We start from the raw sequence: 25,187 nt of genomic DNA, 5'->3' as shown, positions 1-25,187 counted from the left end.
TTTATACCTGCCACATTCTGAAACCAGGCAGCACAGGGAGCTGCAGACAGTCGATGATGTCAGCCACACAGAGGGACAGGTGTCACGGGCTCATTCCTGTGTCTGCACATCTGTGCCGTCCAGGGCGGTTGCTCAGCTGGACCCAGTGAGATTAATTTGGCCCATGGAAGAGGAGAGGGAAGGAGAACCAGTGTGAAATGATGGAGAAAGTATTTTTCTTCCTTAGCTGTGAGACGTTTTGCCGGGCTTAGCTAGCTGAGGTTCACCCTTAATTGGTAATGAATTAAAAACACTGTTATTTCAACCAAGAGGATCAGAAATGCTCTCTCTTGGAAATTCAAAATGAACTTCGGCTCAAAGAACTGTGAAGAACAGCCAGGGCCCCACTTCTCTTTCAGTGGCCCTGGGGGAGGTAGGCAGGTCATGGGAGGAGCCTCTTCAGGCTCCAGAGTCCAGACTAACAACTGGGGTTGAAGGGGTGGTACATGGGATTCAAGGACCTGCGGCTTCTACAGCTCCATATGTCCTGACATTCCCACAAACGCGATGGGGCTGTGTTCGTCTGCCTGGGCTGCCGTAATAAGGTGCCATAGGCTGTGTAGCTTAAACAGCAGAAATTGATTTTGTCACAGTCTGGAGGCTGGAAGTCCAAATTCGAGCTATCTGCAGGTAGGTTTCTTGTGCGGGCTCTCTCCTTGGCTTACAGGTGGCTGCGTGCACCACGGTCTTCCCTCATCTCCTATTCTTATTAGGACAGCGCCCATGCCGGATTAGGGCTGTCCTAATGACCTCATTCCACCTTAATTACCACTTAAAGGCCCTGTTTCCAAATGCAGCCCCATTCTGAAGCCCTAGAGGTGAGGACTTCAACATGTGAATTTAGCGGGGGGACACCATTCAGCCCATAATCTATGATGCCTCGAGGGCACTGGCAAACTCCTGTAACAACAAGCAAAATGACAGCCTGATAGTAAAAATCAGAGCACTTTGGCCTGCCTGGGTGGTTTTCAAGCAGTCGGTTGGGTTTATAGAAGTAAACCGGTTGGGCATGGTGGCTCACACCTGCAATACCAGCACTTTGGGAAGCCAAAGCAGGAGGATCACTTGAAGCCAGGAGTTTGAGACCAGCTTGGGCAGCAAAGCAAAGCAAGGCCCTGTCTCTACCAAAAAAAAAAAAAAAAAAAAAAAAAAAAATTTTAAAATTAGCCAGGCGTGGTGGTGCACACCTGAGGTCCCAGCTTCAGGAGGATAGGGTGGGAGAACTGCCTGAGCCCAGGAGCTCCAGGCGGCAGTGAGCTGTGATTGTGCCACTGCACTCCAGTCTGGACGACAGTGAGATCCCCGTCTTTTAAAACAATAGAATAGAATAGCCAAGCTCCACATTTCTTCACAACACCAGTGGCAACCTTGAAGGGAGTAGTAGGTTCAGGAAAGGCAGGGATTGCTCCTTAGCCGTCTGCTTTAGAAGAAAACTCGCCTTGATTTTCATTGGGAGTCCAAATAATCAAGTTCTGCGGAATGGAGCGGGCCTGTGGCTGGGGTCCTGAGGCCTCGGCAGGGCTGTCACTCCGTGCCGTGCGGAGGGCTGCAGGCAGAAGCGCGGAAACGTTCACCCAGAAACAGGCCGCTCCTTGCGGAAATGTCCTGGGAAGCCCAGCGTCCCGCGGGTATAGACCGGGCACGTGCACACTTGGGCGGGGAGGGGGTGCTGGCTGAGGGAGGGGCTGGAAACGGTGTTTTCCACAACGGGGAGCCAGCCTCGAGGCGCCCAGATGGCATCTGCTGGAAATCGGGGGCAGCTGGTGAAGCACCACGCCTTCCCCCTCGACCCCCACACCCCAGGCTGTCTGTCTCATTGCACGACCCGAGTGTTGAGGTGACCCGAGACTGACGCGCTGGCTTTCTCTGCAGGCTGAATGAGCGCGACCGCCTGATCAAGAGGCTGGGCCGGAAAACGCCCCCGACGCTGTTCCGGGGCAGCTCCCTGCAGCAAGGCGTCCCGCGTGAGTGCAGCGGTGGGGGAGGGGGCGCTGATGGAGTTGTGGGTGTCGGTGGGGGCAGGGGCTGGTGGGGACCCGGTGGGTGCTGATGGGGGATGGGGACGGGGCGCGCCTTTGGAAGTAGAACTTCAAAATATGAATTTGGCCCCAGGAGGGTGCAGCTTGAATGTAGGTAGTGCCCTGGGACCACAAAACCCTTAAAGTCCTGATGTGGTTAAGATCCTAACGTCAGCCTCCCAAGAGGAGTTTTTTTTAAGGCTGAAGCAGGATGACCTTTAACTGTTGCCCCTAGAGATAGCAATATGAACTGTTTTGTGCAGTATTGCCATATTCATTGAAACAATGACCGTCATTGGGGAAAAACATCTCCATGCCTCTCCCAGGAAGGCTGCTCCATGTCTGAGGCGCCCCCCTGCCACCCCTGCCCACACCTCCAGATTCCCTCTTCCCTGACCCCTACTTTGGAGCCCAGCGGGAGCTCATGGGCTTGTTTTAGCAATCCAGTCATCAGATCTCAGCTGCCACAGATCCAGGCTGCCTTCCCCAGGGCCAAGGCCAACCCAGCCCTGCCTCTCTGGGCCCTGTGGGCTTCTCCAGCCTCTCTCCACCCCATCACCGGCACTGCCAGCTCTTCCTCCCATACCCACTCCCTGCCTCCCTTTCCCTTCCCGACTAGTTTAGAGAGAAACGACTGGTAGAAAGAGATGAGTTGGGCTGGGTGCTGTGGCTCCCGCCTGTAATATCAAGCACTTTGGGAGGCTGAGGCAGGCGGACCACTTGAGGTCAGGAGTTTGAGACCAGCGTGACAAACATGGTGAAACCTCGTCTCTACTAAAAATACAAAATTCGCTGGGCATGGTGGCTGTGCCTATAATCCCAGCTACTTGGGAGGCTGAGGCAGGAGAATCACTTGAACCCAGGAGGTGGAGGTTACAGTGAGCCAAGATCACAACATTGCACGCCAGCCTGGGCAACAAGAGTGAAACTTCGTCTCAAAAAAAAAAAAAAAAAAAAAGAAGAAGAAGAAAGAAAGAGACAGATAGGTTTATGAACGTGAAGAATCATTGTTCCCATAGTACAGGCAGTGAAGGATCTGGGTTCATTTGAGCTCCACCTATCAACAGGTATTTGCAGACTTTCTCAAAGGAAAGAGGAGGAGGGAGACAGAATATCGTCTCCTTTCAGTAATCTCCTCCCTGCCTTCACTTTCCCTTGTGGAATATCATATGGGAAGAAGGGGACTGACGTGCTTCTGTCCTTTAATGCTCCGCTGTCCAGGAGGTGGGTGATGCTGCCCCAAGGACACAAAGCAGAGGCTCAGGTCAGAAAGTGGCTGACGCAGCATTGCTCAGTGACATGCCCTGAGGTCTGGACTGCAGCCTCAGACTCTGGCCCAAGAGAGAGGTCAAGTCGAGAGGCTTGATGGGACGGGAGTGCTGACTGTTGGGCAGTCCTCTGGAGATGGGCTGCCTGGGTTCCTGTCCCTGCTCCCCTGCTTTTTTGTGACCTAGGGCAAGTTATTAATGTCTGTTTCTGCATCTGAAAAGTTGGGTAATATGAGAATTTACTGGATGCTAGAGGTTCAGTCTACGTCCTGTCACCCACAGCTGCACAGAAAGCCAGTCACTGAGACAACTATTGCCAAGGGAGAAGGCTTTATCTGGTGCTGTAGCCAAGGAGGTGGCGGATCAGTCTCAAATCCGTCTCCCTGACTGACTAAAATTAGGAGTTTATAGAGGAAGGAAGAAATGTAACAATGCATAAGAAAACCAGAATCAGGAGGGGTAAGGAAGCAATCAGGATGAATGAGGGGCTTGGCATCCCATCGTCTGGATAGGTCATTGGGTGAGTTTCAGATCTTCGATACTGTTTGTTTGTTGGTTTTGTTTTGTTTTGTTTTTTGGGACGGAGTCTTGCTCTGTCGCCAGGCAGGAGTGCAGTGGCGTGATCTCAGCTCACTGCAACTCCACCTCCCGGGTTCAAGCAATTCTCCTGCCTCAGCCTCCCGAGTAGCTGGGACTACAGGCGCACGCCACCACGCCCAGCTCATTTTTGCATTTTTAGTAGAGACGGGGTTTCATCATGTTGGCCAGGATGGTCTTGATCTCTTGACCTCGTAATCCACCTGCCTCGGCTTCCCAAAGTGCTGGGATTACAGATGTGAGCCACCATGGCCTGCCTCTTTGATACTTTTTGGGAGGCCTGGTGATGCTGCCCAAAGGACACAAAGCAGAGGCTCAGGTCAGAAAGTGGCTGACCCAGCATTGCTCAGTGACATGCCCTGAGGTCTGGACTGCAGCCTCAGACTCTGGCCCAAGAGAAAGGTCAAGTCGAGAGGTTTGATGGGACGGGAATGCTGACTGTTGGGCAGCCCTCTGGAGATGGGAGGTCCTTACCTGAGGAAGAAACTCAGATAAAAATAATGTTTAAAAAACAAAACAAAACAAAACAAAACTGGGGAACTATTGGGTTGGTTTCAATTAGGAGGATTAAATGAGATCATAAAGTACCTAGAACAGTACAGACAGTATAGAGTCCCATCAATGTTGGGTATTATTATTCTGCCATTATCTGAATAATTTGGGGAAACTTACATATTTCTCTAAATTTTTATTTTCTCCTATGGAGAAAAAATAATTTTAATGATATACATCTTACACAGTCCTTGTGAGTCTTCACGACAGTACGTGTAAAGCACCTTCTGTATGCCAGACACAGAGAAAACACGTACAGGTTCCCAGAACTCTACAGGGTCTGTTCTGTAGAGCCGTATTGCCTCTCTGATGAATGTTTCAAAATAACTGTAGACAGAATATACATGATATATATGTTGTGATTAAAGACAGAGTGAGAATTTTTATGGGAGAGTCATAAATGTCTTAAGACGACTACTAAATGCTTTTCTTAAGTCAATATTTTGAAGACCAAAAAAAAATCTACTGAATAAATATAAGAAATAAGAAGGCTTCTAAAATCACACCACATTTTTTAAACACTCAGTGACTAGTACTGGAACCTGATGGATAACTTATCAGGACGTTTCTGTCACTAACAGCCAGAGAAGACCATTGGGTGGTCAGAAATGGTCCTGGGGGTGCAGGACGGGCATTTAGTGGGTCTCAGCCTTTGATGTTCCCCCGGGTCTGTTGCGGAAACTGGCAGGAAAAACTCTAATCTTGGCAGTACTTTTAGTTCCTGTGAGCCATCAACATACACTATTCGTAATCAGCATTTCCTACCCAGTCTGATTCCCTCATTGTCCCCATGGTCTTCTCATTTCTGTGGCTATTAGGAATCTTTCCAGACAGGAAGCTGCTATTTTCATTAAAATCCTATCAGAGCTCAGATTCAAAGGAGTGCTACTTAAAGGGAGTTTTATTCCAAAATAATGAAAAAAATGACATGATTTTATGGCCTTCACCACATGTTCTACCCGGAGAAAACAAAACAACTAAGAAATCCATCTATCCTCCCACCTCCTGTCACCTCCGCGACTCTGTCCTCCATTCTAGCTGTGGCAATTTAGAAAGCAGATGTGTTAGGAAGCCAGCCAGAGAAGGTTCACAGTTAGTTGGGTCCATGAGAGCTCCTCCCAGGCCCCCATCAGGACTTTCTGGCTGTTAGGACTTGGAGTGAGAGTGGGGAAATGCAGAGAGCTGGAGGCTTCCTCTGAGCTGCCCATTTGGATGCAAAGGTCAGTTAAGGGTTCATTCGGCAGTCTGCACCTTCATCAGGTGGGGCGGGTCGCTGGGCAGGCAGGGCTTCCAGTGAAACTCCTCTCTTGACAGCTTCAACTCCCACCAGGCCTGATTTCTAAGAGGAAAATGTTTTATCTGAAATTGTATCTGAACCTGGGAGGACTCCCTCTCCCAAAATAAACCTATCAGGCCCTCCTCCTTTCACTCTCGAATTGTAGAGTCCACTTTTATTCTCAGTGAAGGTTAAGAAAGGCTTAGCGCAGAACAGGCTGGAAATGTGGTGGCAGGTGCACCCAGTGGGAACTAGGGAGGGTGGTGGGAGACATTTAACACAGACCTCAGGGTGCTCTACTTACCCCTGGAGGCTTGCAACAGGAGGAGGAGCTCCTCTGTCTGTCTCTTCAAAGGGAAACCTCAAAACCCTTGCCACCCCAGGGGGGCCGAATCATCCTGCTGCAATGCCACGGGAGCCCCTTGTGGCTGTGGCACTAACGCACACAGAAGAAGTGACAGAGTAATGAGCTGAAGAAACCCCTGGAGCTGGGTTTGCCGTGGACACAGGCATGTTATAGAAAACAAGATAAATAAAAGAAAAAGCTTTTGCACCTTTCATTTGAACAGGAAGTAGACTATTCCAAAGGCTAAGGTACCCTTCCCCAAAGGACACACCCAAACTTATTCTTATGTCTCCATGACTTTCTCCATGAGAAAAAAAGCAGGCCAAAAAAGATATAAGAATTGTTCCTTTTGGATAGACTGCTGCCCCCGGCCCTTTCTTTCTGGCCTGGATGTGGAGGCCTCCATGTTGGGGCAGTGTGAACTGGCACTGAGAGAAGGAGAGAAACCTGCAGCCTGCGTGTGACTGGGCGTGACATATCCTGGAGCCCATAGAGAGGAGCGGAGCTTGAGAGAGCTGGGACCTTGCCTGGTCCAGACCATTTAATTTACAGATAACTACACCAAGACCCAGGGGGCTTACAGAGCCCAAAGTCACAGGGACAAGTAGCAGCAAGCAAGGACTAGAATCACCCTTTCTTTCTTGGCCACCACGCGACCCCATGCTGCAGCCACTTGGGGTCCCCAGAATCTAAGATAAAAACCAGCGAGCGGAGAAAGACATCTTCAGGGTGGAGAGCTCAGCAGTGCTCAGCCTGCCCCCAGGAGAGTTTATAAAGAGTGTGTCCGGTTCTTTGGGGTGACTGTTCCTTACTCAGAACCACTTCTGTAGGACTGAGGCCCAGCCCCTGGGTGATGCAGCAGCTGTGGAATCACTGGCCACCCTCCCATCGCAGCCGCTTTCCTGCCAGGCCCCCTCAGGAAGACATCAGATGTGTAGTAGAAACGATCCTTATTCAATCAAGGACTGGAGCATGGAAATTGTCCAAGTTGACCACAGTACACAGCCTTGTTACTGGAGCAGACGAGGCAGTGCTATTTGCTCGATTTTGCTTTGAAACATCCCAAGGAAAGACGTCTCCTCTTTGACTGCAGTAAAAATGCTTCACAAAGAGCACCTTGTCTAGGATTTGGGGTGGGAGTGTGTGTGCCACACGGTGCCGGAGGGAGGCAGGAGGCTGGGGCAGCTCCTCCAAACCAGGCGATGGAGGTTTCTTTGTCTCTGCTGATCCCTGATTAAGCAACTTGGTGAAAATCCAAAAGCTCTTAGGAGAACAGGAATGGTGGCATTTGCTCTTCAGTGCTTGGAAACAGATCATGTGAAGACTCTGAAGCTCTGAGAATCACAGCACAGCCACCTCATCAGAGTTCCAGTGCCCTGGATGTGGGCCCAAGGCTGGAACAAGCATGTCTGCCCCCAAGGGAGCTCCCCTCCAGGCTGGTGCTGCCTTCAGGCTCAGGGACCCACCTGCTCCGCCACCTAGAAATCGGGGGCCCACACCGGTCTTCACCATGGCTACCATGTGGTGGTAATTATTGGTTCATGGGTTTTGTTTTGCTGGAAATAGAGGTGAGCAAGTAGACAAAAGCCCCCCTGTGGAAAATTCCTCTCTGTTGTTCCATTAACCCTGGCTCAGCTGGCGTCACCTTCTGTCTCGCCCGCTGCCTCTTCCACCCATGGCCTCAGTGGTCTGGGGCCTCCTTCCTGCTGCTCAGCCCATGTCCTCATTCAACTCTCAGGCCACCCCTGAAGACAAGCCCATGCCTCCCCAGAGAACCCCCCTGAGCCTTTGGGATTCGCAGGCAGTGGCTGGAAGGCATGCTCTCTGGAAGAGCCGGGAAGCCAGCCCAGGACTGGGACTCTCAGTTCTGGGAACACACAGAATAAGAAAACAACCTGAATGTCTTGTTTCAAAGCCTCCTCTTCTCTATCCTGCGAGGACTCTTCTGTCTGGTTACTGTTCGTCTTGATACTCGAGAAATTTCATTTTTAAGCCAGATGTCTGAGGAAATTAACAAGCAGTTTAGGAACTGATACATGGGCACATTTTCTGACAACTTTTCTCCTTTTAAACAGCGTGACACTGAACACGCAGCTCCCTTGATACGTTGTAGGCATGCATGGATGGAAGTCAAGAGTGTCAGGTTTTTGATTGTGTTGTCTTTTGGCCGAATGTCTAATTGAGCTGTGGGACTTTTTCATACCCCTGACATAGAAGAGTTAGCCATGGAGAGCGGCACTTATAGATGGCTTTCTGCTGGAAAGGCCCGTTGGAGGCAAAGCCCCACTCTGGGCTTGTGAACACTAAAGCTCTTCCTCAGCTCTAGAGTGTGGACCCTGGGTTTGCTTCCCAGCTCTGCCACTCACGAAGTCTGCACCTTGGGCAGGTCACAAAAATCACTGTGCCTCAATTTTCCCATCTGTGAAGTGGGAAGAATAGAATCACATATCTCATAGGGTTTCTAGGAGGAGTAAATAAGCTATATTTTATAGAACAGTGTCTTAGACACAGGGCATTTAATGAGTATTAGCTATTATTTATTTTATTAGTAGTATATAAACTAATTGTATGAAAACAGTCTTCCAGTGGCCATAGGTCCAGCAGTCACTAAATTCCTTTTGACTTTATTGTGTAATCTTTTTCTTTGTTTACATGGAAACAAACCTACTTTGATTACTTATTATCACTCCAGATCAGTCTGATTTAAAAACAGGGCCACGTGTGGCAGCTCACACCTATAATCCCAGCCCTTTGGGAGGCCAAGGCAAGCAAATTGCTTGAGACCAGACTGGCTAACATGGTGAAACCCCGTCTCTACTAAAAATACAAAAAATTAGCTGGGCATGGTGATGCATGCCTGTAGTCCTAGCTACTCAGGAGCCTGAGGCAGGAGAATCGCTTGAACCCTAGAGGCAGAGGTTGCAGTGAGCCAAGATTGTGCCACTGCACTCCAGCCTGGGTGACAGAGCAAGACTCTATCTCAAATAAATAAATAAATAAACAAACACAGGAAGGCTCCACTCATCACGTGCGTTTTGCCAGCTTGCACTCTTAGTGTTGTGTGTGTTTTCCCTGGCATGTTTACAGCTTCATAAATTAGCCAGCTGTCCTACAGCATCAGGCAGACAGGAGTACTTCCTCTTAATTGGCAGTGGGACCGATGACCCACTGTTTATGATTCCCACATTGAGCTCAGATGCAGCCCCCCAGAAATAGGAAACCTACCATTGGAGCCCTTGCCATCCCAGCATCAGCAGCTAGAACCATGGGACCCCAATCAGCGTGTACATGGCCATCACGGCCCCTCTATGGCCACAGGTTTCTTCATCTCATGTCTCCACCTATTCAAGGCTAAGGAGGCCAGGTGTCACATACCACTCACCTGCATGCTGCCAAAAAAGCAGCTCATTTTAAACCTAGTGTGCTCCCCCAATTCTCCCGTTAACCAGTTTCTCCTGTCTGCTTCACTTTCAGACGGGTATGCTTTTTCTCAAGAAGAACACGGAGCTGTGAGTCAAGAAGAAGTCATCCGTGCTTATGACACCACCAAAAAGAAATCCAGGAAGAAATAAAACGTGAATTTTCCTGACTGATCTTAGGAAAGAAATTCCGTTTGTTGCACCCAGCGTTAAAACATCTTTGTCAGAAAAGACTGGCGTCAGCAGCCAAAACACCAGAAAACACATTTCTGTGGCCTTAGCCAAGCAGTTTGTTAGTTACATATTCCCTCGCAGACCTGGAGTGTGGACCGCAGGGGAAGCCATCTTTTCCCTCCCAATTTGTCTGCAGTGCTTAGCCTGACTTTTGTTTACGTCGTCATGAAGCATTCAAGTGTGCTCTGTGAGGTGTGAAATTAAAAACATTATGTTTCACCAATATTTAAACATCAGTACTAGTTGTCCTGGGAGAAGGGGAAAGGAGTTTTATGTTGCGTGAGAGGCCTGTCCTGTGTAATTGGAGCAGGGCACACTTGCTTCCTGTTTGGTTAACTCACAGATTAAGTCCAACGGGCCACATGCAGACTTCACTGTAGGCAGGTTGCTCTCCTGCTTTGATTCCTGTTTCGTTTGTATGAAGTTGGCATAAACTTCTTGATTGCAGTGAAATCACAAAGATCTATTCCAGGGTGGTCAACGTGAGAACATTTATTTGAATCTCTTTGCCACATTTCCAGCAGGGTGAACCCACTGATGCTCTGGCAGAATCTTCCGCACCCTCTCCAGGTGCACTCGGCCCAGTCCCGCCACCGTGTCCAGGTGCCCCTCACCCCCACATCTGCTGCATGGCTGGCCATGGCGCTCAGTGCATGGCGGCTGGTGGGCAGCCAACTCAAACCCGCGCCTTTCCTTGTTCCACTGCAGACTCAGACACAGATGCGAAATATTCCTTCTTCCACCGCCCTTCTCGTTCTGTAAAGAAACATAGCCTTTTCCGCATATATTCTAAATGTCTCTTTGCCTCTGTCTGACATGGGGCCACCCCGCAGGTCAGAGTGGTGGTAGAACCCTTCAGCACTCCCAGCCGCTGTCAGGCTTTGAATATTCACCTCCCAACCTCCAGACTGCCCGGCCTTTGGCATCCACTTATATTAGAACCCACACTTGTTTCAGAGCACATTTTGGACTTCACTGTTGGGAACTGAATGGATTTATAACTTGCCTGTGCAGCGACGGAAAGCACCTGTCGCTCTTAACTCTAGAATCAGAGGATGAGTAAACCCAGTTGCAAGAGTATAGGACATTGAGTGGGGAGAACAAGATGGCCACAGAAGTCCTCAGAAGGAGAAGGAAGGGCACGGGGACACTGAGAGGAGGACACAGAGGAATCGCCACCAGACTCTGCAGTAGAAACTCTGAAATAAGTCCGAGACCCAGACACTTGTCATGATCATCCCAGTGTGTATTAAAGCTTAAACAAGACCTTTACACACAGTTTTAATTGAAAAGAATTCCAAACATTTCAGGGAAACACCTTTTTAAAAATATACTGACATGATTTCCTTTCTGTATCCCATCGGTGTTAGACACAGGTACCTATCGGAATATGGCGCATCCTGAATTGTAAGACAAGGCAGGGAAGTGCTGAGTCACTGACTTTCCCAACTGCAGAGTCCCACACTCTAAATCTAACCAGAACCTACATGCCCTCAGGCATGAATGTGAGCACCTGGAGCCCTTAATAAACAACCTGCCTGGAGCCGTGTTGTTTTCTGCTCTGCTTGCAAACCAGATTTCGGATGGCCTAAATATTTCTGGCAACTGTTACTGGTGAAAATGGGAGTTCAGAGCATGTTTTGGATTTTGACTGTTGGGAACTGAATGAATTTATAACGTGCCTGTGCAGCGAAGGAGCACACCCATTGCTCTTAGCTTTAGAATCAGAGGATGAGTAAACCCTATGGGGATGAACGTGCTAAATTAGGAAATAAGACGTTAGTGCACTTTGCTTTCTAAACCTTCATTTTCAGAAATCTACAACTTATTGGGCATGGAAATAATTTAAAATCTGATGTGCATTGACTAAGAAAACCAGTCTTCACCTGTGAGGTGACCAGAATGCAGAGAGGGCCTGAGGGGCAGCAGAACAACGCAACTCGTGTTGCTGAGGCTCCCAAAAGGGCCGTTTCTTTCTTCCCAAGGTGCATAAAGCTTTAAATACTAGAGCACGCAGCAAGACTGAAGGGCTGTCACGCAGGAGCTACAACACGCAATGTGCCTATGACTAACACGACAAACCCAGAAAGGTGATGACCAAAATACCCAGAGGAGAAATGGAAACTGGAATTAAATGTGTGTTAGGCATCTTAACTATTAATGCTTGGTTTCATTTGGGAACAAAGCCTGTTTGGAAAGAGTGGCTTAAAAACTCAATTCGTTGTCAGACAGTTAGCTCTGTCTTGAACTTGAAGCCTCCCAAATCAGAATTACGAATTTAACTATGTGTTCGTGTTTGGGGTTTTTGTTTTTATTTCTTAGAGTTCATATTTTTCTGGGATTTAAGTAGACAGGTGTATTTTCCCATTCGCTTGAGAAGTAGACTAAACAGTCTTTGCAATGATGACAGATGCGCACGGAAGAAAACATTAGAAGAGATGCTTTTCTGTCCTCTCACGTGGTTGAGCATTCTTACAGCCAAATGACTAAATTGGGTTTCTAGGAGGAGCAGCTGTCACTACATGTGATGTATAATATTTAGCCAGGGCCGACTCAGGGGCCGTGTCATTTGTCCTATCTTTAAATTGAGGTCAGAGTGTCACACACAACCCCTCCCCTGGGGCAGGGTGGACTGGCCTAAGTTGCATACGCTGGCCATCAGCTCAGCGAAAATGCCACATGGGGCTTGTCACTCTGCCACACACTAACTGACTCCCAGGCTGGCAGGTCACACTTGGTTAGAGCCCTCCAGGGCCGGACTCTGGATTGAGCTAAACAGGCAGAATCCGCTCAGACCAACCCTTGATCTACTGCTGTACACAGACAGCCCACTCCTGCATCGAGTCTCTGTTTTGTCCTGGATGTCCCTGCAAAAGGAAGAGACCAGTTGTGTTCTGAGCTTAGTTCTGGGTTTCCACTGCCCACTGACACCTACCAGCAAGGGTAGCTGTGGAAACATATACCAGGAGAGCAGGGTAGTCTGGGGAAATACTCCATGCTGGTCAGAACAGGCTCAGTCATAATTTAGGAGTAGAGCTGATGTGTCTATCCTGCCTCAGTGCGGACTATTCCAGGCTTCTTGACCAGGGTTATGTTGCCCCATCTCCCAACACACACGTGCACACATGAAAACAAAAGCATGATAACTCTTTTGGTTCATTCAGTACACCGTACAAAATGTGCTTTGGAGAGAGAAGAGCTATTTCTTTGACACTCGTGGAGGAACAGTCTGAGAAGTGAACCCGGGCTTTGGGAGAACTCTGCCGAGATTCTGTTGACATTTTCCTTTCCTTGACAAGGCTTCGGGTCTGTCTTATATAGGGAGCTGGCTGTGAAAATCAGTAATAACTTCTCAAGAAGCGTGAAAAATGGGGGAGAAAAATGAGTCTAGGTAACTAATGTCTTAGAATGCATATGTATGTAAATATTACAGGCTTTAATGTTGAATTTTTTAAAAAGAAAGCTACAGTCTGTAATTTACATTTGTTATAATAATGACCTTTAATCTTGTTGTTTGGAACCAGAAAGCATTTTTATCAGGTACTTCTGTTCCAAGGAATTTATGTCTTAAAGCACAGCTGAATTGGATGTTTGCAAAACTCTGCTACAGGATAAGGTGGTCTTTAGTTTTGAACATGTGAAAGAACTGCGCACTCTTCAACCAGGGTTTGAGTTACTGCCCAGGGTCATTGTCTCAAAGTAATTCAAGGAGTGATTTAGCTTCAGCATTTGAAATGTAGCCTTTATCTCCTGGGATCCATAAAAAAAATGTGAACAGGGAAATGATGGCTAAACAGAGCTTGAAATAATAACTTGGCAAAGAAATGCGTTGATCGGGTTGAGTCAAAAGATGGTATCCCCTGTTACACTCAAGAAATGCTTTCTTGTGTAAATGTTTATACGGACATATGTAATAACGATGGGGACAGTTAAAGCCCTCGCCATCGAAAACAGAAAGTCAGTTGGCTTTTCTGTTGGTTCTTCATTGGCTCAAGGCAATTAACGGTCTCAGTGTAGCCTTGGGGGAGATTGTTTAACTCCATCATAGCCATTTTTCCATCTTGAAGGGCAAGAAGGACCATTAGAAGGTTTTCAATGGGTTGTGGAAGTGAGGGCTCCAGACCCCCATAGTTAGGTACTCTTGAAAGGAACAGAATGGGCATATTCGATGTGTTGTACTCTTCATTTACTTTTTTTTCTCAGCATCCCAAATTGTCCATCAGTACATTCCCCTTCACCTTACCTGATCTTCATTTAATGCTCAGTCTCTAACTAATGCTCTGTTTAAAGCTCTCTTAATTTGTTGGATATGAGTGATTTGTGAATCCGGGATGTAACCCTGAGTGAGGAAAAAAGGGAATGGAGCCAGCATAAATCTTAATGGGCAGAAGCCACAAACAAATGGGAGCAGAAAAGAAGGGTTTGCTCCCCCGCGCCCCACCACGTGTACAATCCAGCGTTAACCTCCGAGGAACACCTCCACTCTCCAGACTGAGGAGAGACAAAAGAGTGATTCTTTTTACACCCAGCCTGGCGCATTTTCAAGTGACAATCTCGGGCCCTCGTTGCCTTTGGGACATCCACTCTGCTCTTTCTCCCAGGCCTCAGCCCAAGAAAAACATGCTCTCAAGATTAGCCCATAGGCAGTTCTTGTGACCTGGCTAAAGAAAGAAAGGAGACCTGTTTGTTTTAAGAGTCAGGCGCAAAGTGTCAGGTGGCTTTGATTTATGACAGAAAGAGGAAGAAGAAAGTTGGAGTAATAGCACTATCCAAATAACCCTGCCCAGGAAACTTGGGGGTCAAGAGAGCTTATCAAGAGCCTTTTATAGGTGAGCTCTTCCGTGTGAAAGAAAAAAGGCCGGAAAGAAGGAGAGAGGCCAGAGAGCAGGCTGCCAACTCACTTCCAATGGGATTGGAGCGTGTTGTATTCCTAGAGATAACCGGGTATGTGGTTATAGGTGAATCAATAAACAACTAAAAAAAAAAAAAAAAAGAAAGAAAAGAAAAGAAAAGAAAAAGAAAACCTGTCATGGGAGTTTCTCTCCTTCCCTGCACAGTAAATACTTTTGGGTTTTCATGGGTAGAATCAGTGTAAGTACTGAAACTCTTTCTCTCCTCTCCCAACCCGCTCTCCCCCGTTGCCCGAGATGGCCAAGTTCAGGCCTGTCCCATGCCGCTTCCCTCTGAGCCTCCCTCTCAAAGGCCATGCAGGCAGCTGCAGCAGGGCCAGCTGCGGGACAGGGCTGCCGGTCACTGAATTGCCGTTCAAAAGCATCATCTTTGTGACGTCTTTCTCCTGCGAGCAAAGCCATGTGCTCTCCTGTCTGCTGTCACATCTGTGCCTGGATTGCTCAAATATTGTTTGCAATGGGGAGGTTTTAATCTGGTTATGCAGAGGGAAGCAGGGCTGTGAGGGCAGGTTTAATTGGCTCCCAGCAGAGTGGTGAGCGCTTCCATGGCGTGTGGGGTTTTTTGTTCCCTCCCTCTAGAAGTGTTACCGTTTTCACGTCCTATTAATGTCCTCTGGTTGTTAAATTACAGCAGCACATTATAGTGCACTGGGTTCCCTCCTGGAGTGAATACAAATGAAAGGCATCTACTTGTATTTTTAGAAGTTTTGGGATAATTTCGTGATTTGTGGCTTTGATCAATCCTGTTGACTGGTGTATGTCTGCGCAAACCTGTTTCAAATAAATCTTTTGTTAAAGTAAGTGATTGCACTGTGTTTTCTTTTGGAATTTTCGTTTCCACTAGTAAGCATTGACTGCCACAGGGACCGTGGCCTGTAACACAGGGTTTGTCAGCAGGTGCCGGCTCGAGCACACACACACTGCCTGGAGAGCCGAGGCCCGGGCGGGCAGCAGTGTTCTGTGGCAGGAGCACGGGAGAGTCTGAATTGCAGATAAACGCATGCTCCTCGCTCTGAGGCAAGGCCCCCTTTGCGAGAAGAGAGTCCAGGAGGCCACACTGAGTTTAGATTCAGTCACTCAAAGGAAAGAATGGTGCTTACATGACCTCCCTTCTCCATGACTTCCCCCTCTCTAGTTCATCTCAGTTGGCTACAAAAGGAGAGGGAGGCAGCTCAAATTCAGTTGGCCAGCAAGAAATTGCGACATTGTTACTTTAAAAGGAGGAAAGACACCCCTGCCCATTCTCCGTAGGTACAAGGAGTTGCATTCAGGTAAGCATCCGTTGCCTCCAGGTTCTCTGTGTTGCTTCAGCCAAGGCAGCCTCCTCGCACCTGGGGTAAAGTGGGAGGAAGCTGGGGGGCCCAGATGTTGGCCCCTTGCCTCGCTTTGTTTGGGTAGCTCTATACTTCCCCAGCAGGGCGTGACCTGGGATGAAAGACAGCCTGTTAGATGACAGTTCTCTTTAGAAGCTTGAGCCTGGATCCCAAAAGACTTCTTAATTGCACTCTGAATTTATTGCAGTTTTTTCCTCCCAGATGGTCCAGTCCCATCAGACATGGATTTGACCAACTCAGGGCAGTCCTGGCCTTGGTGACTGTGTCCAGGCATGGAAAGGACATGGGAGGCCTCACTTGCAGGCAGAGAGTTCTACAGCTTAGAGCTCACCAGGGAAGGGCTTTCATCTCCTGCTCTGCATTGGCCAGGCCTTTTTTCCTTCATGGTGAAAAAAATAAAAATGATTTAACAACAGCCAAGTGTTAAATTCCAACTTTTGCCATTTCTTGTTTGTATCTTTACAAAATCTGCCTTTGCTGCTGCAATGGTTTTCTGAAATGTCATTCTTCACTGGTGTTCCGCAGAATAAACTTGAACCACTGAGAGGCCCTTATCAGCTGAAAACAGTTTGCAGACCCTAACCTTTCTGCCTAAAGCAATGTTCTTTGTAATGGGGTCCTCCGAAAAACTTTTAGGATACTTTGAAAAATGATTCAGCTTGTGCTAATATTTTCAGAATGTTTGTGGAAGAGACATATGTAATGTGAGGGGTTAAAGTGTACAGTGAATTTGTCCAACCTGTGGCCCAGGACAGCTTTGAATGCGATCCAACTCAAATTCGTGAATTTTCTTAAAACATCATGAAATTCGTGTGCGATTTTTTTCTTAGCTTATCAGCTATTGTTATTGTTACTTTGTTACTGTTTTGTTTTGTTTGTTTGTTTGTTTGTTTGTTTTTTAGAGGCAGAGTTTCGATCATTGCCCAGACTAGATCACAGTGACGTGATCTTGGCTCACTGCAACCTCTGCCTACCAGGTTCAAGCAATTCTCCTGCCTCAGCCTCCCGAGTAGCTGGGATTACAGGCATCCACCACCACACCTGGCTAATTTTTTTGTATTTTTAGTAGAGACAGGGTTTCACCATATTGGCCAGGCTGGTCTCATACTCCTGACCTCAAGCAATCCACCCACCTCAGCCTCCCAGAGTGCTGGGATTGCAGGTGTGAGCCGCCAAGCCTGGCCAGTGTTACTGTATTTTCTCTGTAGCCCAAGAAAATTCTTCCAATGTGAAGCCAATTCTTCCCAGGGAAGCCAAAAGATCAGACACCCCTGGTGTATAGCAGAGCAACAGGGCACGTGACATGAGACTTCTCTGCCTCTGATATCTTCTGCCTTATTCTGTCCCACATGTGAGTCTTTTGAGGGAACTTTCCGGCATTGGTTGGAACGCCAAGCAGTTAATGTTAACTGGGGCTATAGCTGAGGCTCTGGGATTCGATTACCAAAGGAGGACAAAATAAAACCCCTCCACCTACTAAAGCTACAAGCACCAAACACATCCAGCCCAGCTTAAAAGCATTCAGCGTTCATTTATGAAAATAGGCCATGCACATAAATAAAATGATTTGAAATTCTTGAGGGTTGGCCTCAAAGCTCCGTCTTGAGCTGTTTGTCTCTCTCTACAATGAACTCTTCTTGACTTAATATTCCAGACCGGGCACGGTGGCTCAGGCCTGTAATCTCAGCACTTTGTGAGGCAGAGGTGGGCGGATTACTTGAGGTCGAGAGTTCGAGACCTGCCTGATCAACATGGAGAAACCCCCTCCCTACTAAAAATACAAAATTAGCCGGGCTTGGTGATGCATGCCTGTAATCCCAGCTACTCAGGAGGCTGAGGCAGGAGAATCGCTTGAACCCAGGAGGTGGAGATTGCGGTGAGCGGAGATTGGGCCATTGCACTCCAGCCTGGGCAACAAGTGCGAAAGTCTGTCTAAAAAAAAAGATTCCGCCGGGCGCGGTGGCTCAAGCCTGTAATCCCAGCACTTTGGGAGGCCGAGGCGGGCGGATCACGAGGTCGAGAGATTAAGACCATCCTGGTCAACATGGTGAAACCCCGTCTCTACTAAGAATACAAAAATTAGCTGGGCATGGTGGCGCACGCCTGTAGTCCCAGCTACTCGGGAGGCTGAGGCAGGAGAATTGCTTGAACCCAGGAGACGGAGGTTGCGGTGAGCCGAGACCGCGCCATTGCACTCCAGCCTGGGTAACAAGAGCGAAACTCCGTCTCAAAAAAAAAAAAAAAAAGAAAAAAAAAGATTCCAGAGCAATGGATATTTGAAGGAAGAGTACGCAGGTGATCTCTAAAGCAACAGCCTTGGCCTGAGCTTTGGATTTGAATGATCTGCCCCAGGAGTTTCCACATCGTTGCTATTAGATGGTTGACAAAGTTTAATGCTACTGGTACTCTCTCCCCTTCTCTAAAAAAAAATGGGTTTCGATTTGAAATATTCTAAATTAATTTTTGAGAAACTCTTCCTGCTTTCCCCCCAACTTTTTATTTGTTTGTTTGTTTTGAGACAGTCTCACTCATGTCAGGCTAGAGGCACAATCTTGGCTCACTGCAACCTCTACCTCCTGGGTTCAAGCGATTCTCCTGCCTCAGCCTCCCAAGTAGCTGGGACTACAGGTGCCTCCACTGTGCCCTGCTAATTTTTGTATATTTAGTAGAGATGGGGTTACACCATGTGGGCCAGGCTGGTCTCGAACTCCTGACCTCGTGATCCGCCCACCTATGCTTCCCCAAGTGCTGGGATTACAAGCGTGAGACACCACGCCCGACCTTTTCCCAACTTTTAAAACCGTAGTGTGTGATTAAGAGCTCTTATGCCAATCTAATACATCTTGCCCTGTGGCTGGGAGACCAGACGGTTGTTGCTTGTCACTGTTCGAGAACAAGGCCACTATTCTCGAATGGCCTTGAGTGGAGGCTATGACTGGCTCATAAGAGCTGAAAGAGAACAGCTCACTGGCCACAAACAAAGCTGTTAAGCTCACTTTTTCCCTTCCCAGTGTCCTTAAGAGGAGCTGCCTGCAAATTACTTACAAAGATGGCTGCAAAACAAGCCCTTGAATTTGTTTCAATATTACATATAAATTGCATGTGGTTGCAGAGAATGAGGTTGGGGAGCCCTTATTCAAGAAACTGCCTCCAAGCAATGTATTTAATACTTTAGCTGGAAAAACATCTTCATGCAATTCCACTTCCCAGTTTATTTGATGAATCCCCCCGACCCGCCGTAATGCACAGCTGAGAGCTAAGGGGTGCTCCACAGAAGCACCTGTCTTTGTGAGTGAGGGAGAACTATTCAGACAGACAGGATGCTTTTGCATTTGTGTGCATGAGTATACACATGCATATGTACCTAATAGTTCTATGAGGGAAAAAATGAAGTAAATAATGGTACAGGAATACAAAAGAAAAAAACTCACTTTTAACTTTGAGAATTTGGCAAAGCAGCTCTGACAGTGCCACAGAGGGTACGTAAAGGCTTAACCCACGTCTCGTTTTAGGAGACAAGAGATAACCCATTCTCTGGAAACTGAGCCACCGTGCCCGGTCTGGAATATTAAGTCAAGAAGAGTTCATTGTAGAGAGAGACAAACAGCTCAAGACGGAGCTTTGAGGCCAACCCTCAAGAATTTTAAATCATTTTATTTATGTGCATGGCCTATTTTAATAAATGAACGCTGAATGCTTTTAAGTTGGGCTGGATGTGTTCTCCTACCTCAGCCTCCCAAGTAGCTGGGATTACAGGTGCCCACCACGATGCCTGGCTAATTTTTATTAGAAAGGGGTTTTGCCATGTTTGCCAGGCTGGTCTCGAACTCTTGACCTGAGGTGATCTATCTGCTGTGGCCTCTCAAAGTGCTGGGATTATAGGCGTGAGCCAATGCACCCAGCCTGAAAAGTGTTTTCATAACACCCCTGATTGTGAGACTCTCCATTCACTCCTCCCATAACTATGCCATTTCATCCAGGCACTCTGCTCTATGCTAATGATACAGAGAAATAAGGCATCCGAAGACCTCAGCCCAGGAGGGGAGACAGACTTATAAATATACAGGATATGGCCAAAAAGTTATCTATAATTAGGCAACAAACCACCTCAGCACTTAGTGGCTTAGAAGAACAACAGGTTCTTTTAAAAATTGAACAGCTGGGAATAATGGCATGCACCTGTAGTCCTAGCTACTCATGAGGCTGAGTCAGGAAGGTAGCTCGAGTCTGGGAGTTCAAGACCAGCCTGGGTAACACAGTGAGACCCCCGTCTAAAAAAAAAAACTAACCAACAAAATTAAACATAGAATTACCACATGATCCAGCAATCCCACTTCTGAATATATACCGAAAAGATTTAAAACCAGGATCTCCAAGAGATATTTGTACACCCATGCTCATACACAGCAGCCGTCTTCACAATAGCCAGATGAAAACAACTCAGATGAACATCGATGCACGAATGGGTAAGCAGAGGGTGGTCTATAGAGACAATGGAATATGAGTCAGCCTCTCAAAGGAAAGAAATTACTAGTGTACGAATAAACTTTGAATGAACCTTGAAAAAATTACGCTAAGTGAAATAAACACACAAAAAGGTAAACATTACAGGATTCCATCTATATGAGGTGCCTAGAGCAGCCAAATTCATAGAGACAGAAGACAGAGTGGGACTTGCGGGAAGGAGAACTGGAAGCTTGTGTGTGACTGGTACAGTTTTGGTTTGGGAAGCTGAAAGGTTCTGGAGGTGGTGGAGGTGGTGGTTACCCAGCACAGTGAAGGTGCTTAAGCGGACTGAACTGTCTGTCCACTTCAAAACGGTTAACCTTAAAATTTTGTTATGCATATGATATGTCACCACAATTGTTACAAAATCGATCTTTTTTCCTTTTTTTTTTTTTTTTTTTTAACTAATTTACAATTTGGACAGAGCCCAGCAGGATTGACCTACCTCTGATCCATGATGTTTGGGAGCTCAATTGCGATGATTTAAATGGCTGGGGCTGTGCTGTGAACTGAATGTTTTGTCTCCCACCCAGATTCATATGTTCAAAGCCTAACCCTCAAGATGATGATATTAGGTGGTGGGGCCTTTGGGAGGTGATTAGGGCATGAGGGTGATGCTCTTGTGATGGGATTAGTGCCCTTAGAAGAAGAGAGAAGCCAGTCGTCTGCAAGCCAGGAAGAGCGTTCTCACCAAATCCTAAGCATGCTGGCATCCTGATCTCAGACTTCCAGCCTTTAAAACTCTAAGAAATGCTTGCTGTTTAAGCCCCCCAGTCTGCAGAACTCTGTTGCAGCAGCTGGAGCAGACCAAAATAGGCTGTGTGGGCATCTCCATCTCTTTGTGGCATCTCAGGGCCTCTCCCTGTGGCCTCCCCATGTGGTTTCTCCATTCTGATAACCTCAGAGTCATCAGACTTCTTACGTAGCAGCTCAGGGCTCCAAGACTGAGTGTCCCAGCAGCCAGGAAATAGAAGCTGCCAGGCCCCAAGGCCTGGGCCAGGAGACAGACTCAGCATCCCTTCGTGAAATTCTGTTGGTGCAAGCCACAGCACCCACTCAGATTCAAGGGAAGGGGCTTGCACTCCCATTTCTCCGTGAAAGAAGTTTGAAAGAATCTGTGGTCATTTCTATTGTACCGCAATGCAGTAAGCGAAGTGCATTCAAGATACCGAGGCAGTGTGGAGTCAGTATGACTCTGGGGATTCAGAGAGACCTCTAGGGAAAAGGAAAAGATTGTCTCTAGGATGAGGTCATTCACGTGAAAAGATCTTGTAAAGTTAAACCATAAAATATTCCACTGATGCATTACCAATGACGGCTACAGTAAATATTGAATTAAGACAAGGTTTTACGGTGGCTGCCCAATCAATGAGATGTAAGATGTAATAAACCATAGGCCTGACCTGCACCCCATTAAATTCATGAAAGAAACTCTGTGCTGCTGATCTGGCAGTGCCTGCAGCAGGCCCACCAAGCAGAAATACGTGCATACTTCAGGGACCAAGCAGCCTGTGGTGATGCCCAAGTGGAGCCTCTTGCTCTGAATTCCTCTATCTGGCAAATAAAGGACACAGGCAGGCACTGAACACTACATGCCAGGCATCCCCAAACTTTTTACACAGGGGGCCAGTTCACTGTCCCTCAGACCGTTGGAGGGCCGCCACATACTGTGCTCCTCTCACTGACCACCAATGAAAGAGGTGCCCCTTCCTGAAGTGTGGCGGGGGGGGCGGATAAATGGCCTCAGGGGGCCGCATGCGGCCCGCGGGCCGTAGTTTGGGGACGCCTGCTATATGCTATGTACTGCAAGGTGAACAGTGGACATACCAACATAGCCAATTCATTTTCTGCTAATCATAAAGACACATTCGGGCTCAAAGGCCATCTGTCAAGCACAGTTCTTCCTCATAACCACGATGTGAAAACGTCACTGAATCAAATGAGGTTCTTTTAGGAGGTTACTTTCTTTCTTGCTTTTTCTTTTTTTTTTTTCTTTTGAAACAGAGTCTTGCTCTGTTGCCCAGGCTCAAGTGCAGTGGGGTGATCTTGGCTCACTGCAAACTCTGCCTCCCAGGTTCAAGCAATTCTCCTGTCTCAGCCTCCTGAGTAGCTGGGATTACAGGTGTATGCCACCATGCCTGGTTAATTTTCATATTTTCAGTAGAGACCGGTTTCACCATGTTGGTCAGGGTGATCCCGAACTCCTGACCACAGGTGATCCAGCCGCTTTGGCCTCCCAAAGTGTTGGGATTACAGGCATGTTTCAGCAAGTGGTTGCTGAATGAATATTGATCCTTAGACAAAAAGAAGTCTTTCTGTTCCAATACACCTTTCATTAGATACAAAGCTTCTTAAAACTAAAACTAATATGGAAATATTACCCTCATCAAAAAATGGAAAATTCATTAAGAATGAAAGCTAGAGGGAAGCGGATCTCAAGGAGTGAAGGTCCCCCAATGGCACATGAGTTTCTCCCTGTCTTGTGTTAAATCTGCAGTTCGCAGGCCCCCGGCGCTTCTGTTCCAGGGATGTGGGATCCCAAAAGACATGGAGATTTTCGTTCCTCTCCCTCTACCCAGAGTAAATTGAGACGTCTCCATGAGAGTCCGAGGGTCGCTTCGTTTTGGGTTGAAAGTCAGTCTGAGGCTGTTCCCGTCTCTGGTCTTTCCCCCATAGGGCCCCACACACACCTGTTTCGGAGTTTTCCTGCTCAGTAGCCTTCCTGACTCCTCCTTCCACCCGCACTTTTTTTTAAAATTTAATTTAATTTAATTTTTTTACTTGCATTTTAGGTTTTGGGGTACATGTGAAGAACACGCAAGATTGTTGCATAGGTACACACATGGCAGTGTGATTTGCTGCCTTCCTCTCCATCACCTATATCTGGCATTTTTCCCCATGCTATGTCTCCTCAATTCACCACCCCCCGCTATCCCTCCCCTATTTCCCCATGACAGACCCCAGGGTGTGATGCTCCCCTCCCTGTGTCCATGTGTTCTCATTGTTCACCACCCGCCTATGAGTGAGAACATGCGGTGTTTGATTTTCTGTTCTTGTGTCAGTTTGCTGAGAATGATGGTTTCCAGGTTCATCCATGTCCCTACAAAGGACACGAACTCATCGTTTTTGATGGCTGCATAATATTCCATGGTGTATATTTTCCCTGTCCAGTCTATCATTGATGGGCATTTGGGTTGGTTCCAGGTCTTTGCTATTGTAAACTGTGCTGCAATGAACATTCGTGTGCACGTGTCCTTATAGTAGAATGATTTATAATCCTTTGGATATATACCCAGTAACACGATTACTGAGTCAAATGGAATTTCTATGTCTAGGTCCTTGAGGAATCGCCACACTGTCTTCCACAATGGTTGAACTAATTTATACTCCCACCAACAGTGTAAAAGTGTTCCTATTTCTCCACATCCTCTCCAGCATCTGTTGTCTCCAGATTTTTTAATGATCGCCATTCTGACTGGCGTGAGATGGTATCTCAATGTGGTTTTGATTTGCATTTCTCTAATGACCAGTGATGATGAGCATTTTTTCATATGTTTGTTGGCCTCCTGTACGTCTTCTTTTGTAAAGTGTCTGTTCATATCCTTTGCCCACTTTTGAATGGGCTTGTTTGTTTTCTTCTTGTAAACCTGTTTTAGTTCTTTGTAGATACTTGATATCAGCCCTTTGTCAGATGGGTAGACTGCAAAAATGTTTCCCATTCTGTTGATTGCCGATTCACTCTAATGACTGTTTCTTTTGCTGTGCAGAAGCTGTGGAGTTTGCTTAGGTCCCATTTGTCTATTTCGGCTTTTGTTGCCAACGCTTTGGTGCTTTGGTCCCACCTGCGCTTTTAAAAGTCCTCACCTGCAAACTGGATCCCTGCCCTGGGCACCTCCCTTCGCACCTGCAGACCTCACTCCTGTCTGAAGGCGCCATCGCCCCCCACCTCCCTCCTCACGACGGGTCCTGCTGGTCTCCAGTTCTAGCCCCTGGAAAATTTGCTCTTCCTGGAGGCAGCCATCTTATTCCATGCTCTCCCTGTTTTACTGGAAGGCAGCCTTGAGTGTGAGATGTCCAGGTTCTTGGCTGTTGAACATAGAAGTGAAACAAAACAAAAGAAAACCCCACAAACAAAGTTACCAAAGATGGAAGCGGTGAAAGCAGGGGTTTACAGAAGTGAGACAGCACTCCGCAGGGTGGGAGTGGGCCTGAGCAAGCATCTCCAAGGCCCCGTTTACAAAGTTTTGGGGGGTTAAAGTCTTTCTTTTGAAGTCCTATGGGCTACCCCTTATCTGGATGAAAGATTTGGCCCTTGGCAAATGAAATGCTGAGGTGAATTGGTCCGAGGCTAGAACAGATGGGTGCCCTATGCAGAAGGGGTGGCCGGTGCTTGGCCATGGCCACTCCTGGGCATTTTCCCCTCCCCTCTGAGAAGTGGTGGAAGGTGGAGGGCTGTAGGTAGAGTAGCCTTTGAACCTTTGGAATTACATTTCTTTTTCTTTTTTTTTTTTAAGACGGAGCCTTGCTCTGTCACCCAGGCTGGGGTGCAATGGTGCATTCTCTGCCAAACTCTGTCTCATGAATAAATAAATAAAATAAATATTGGGGGGAAAAAAAGAATAAAAGCTAGAAAAAATGCACTCCAGTGCATCAAGCTTAGCTTTACAGTTCACTGTTGAAAGAACGTG

General features: G+C 47.4%; 1 protein-coding gene across 1 annotated transcript in view; it reads left to right on the top strand.

Moving 5' to 3' along the window:
* ATP8A2 (ATPase phospholipid transporting 8A2) overlaps positions 1-15,460 on the top strand; it is a 653,421-nt gene extending 637,961 nt beyond the window's left edge. Inside the window, exons 36-37 of the mRNA XM_039473330.2 lie at positions 1,912-2,003; positions 9,571-15,460. Coding sequence (XP_039329264.1) covers positions 1,912-2,003; positions 9,571-9,668 — 190 coding nt within the window. The 3' untranslated portion in view covers positions 9,669-15,460. The remainder of the gene's footprint in view (positions 1-1,911; positions 2,004-9,570) is intronic.
* The last annotated feature ends 9,727 nt before the right edge of the window (positions 15,461-25,187 follow it).

The sequence above is a fragment of the Saimiri boliviensis genome, chromosome 16, assembly GCF_048565385.1.
Source record: "Saimiri boliviensis isolate mSaiBol1 chromosome 16, mSaiBol1.pri, whole genome shotgun sequence".
NCBI lineage: Eukaryota > Metazoa > Chordata > Mammalia > Primates > Cebidae > Saimiri > Saimiri boliviensis.
The sequence above is the reverse complement of the archived record's forward strand: the minus strand, read 5'-3'. Positions and strand labels throughout refer to the sequence as shown.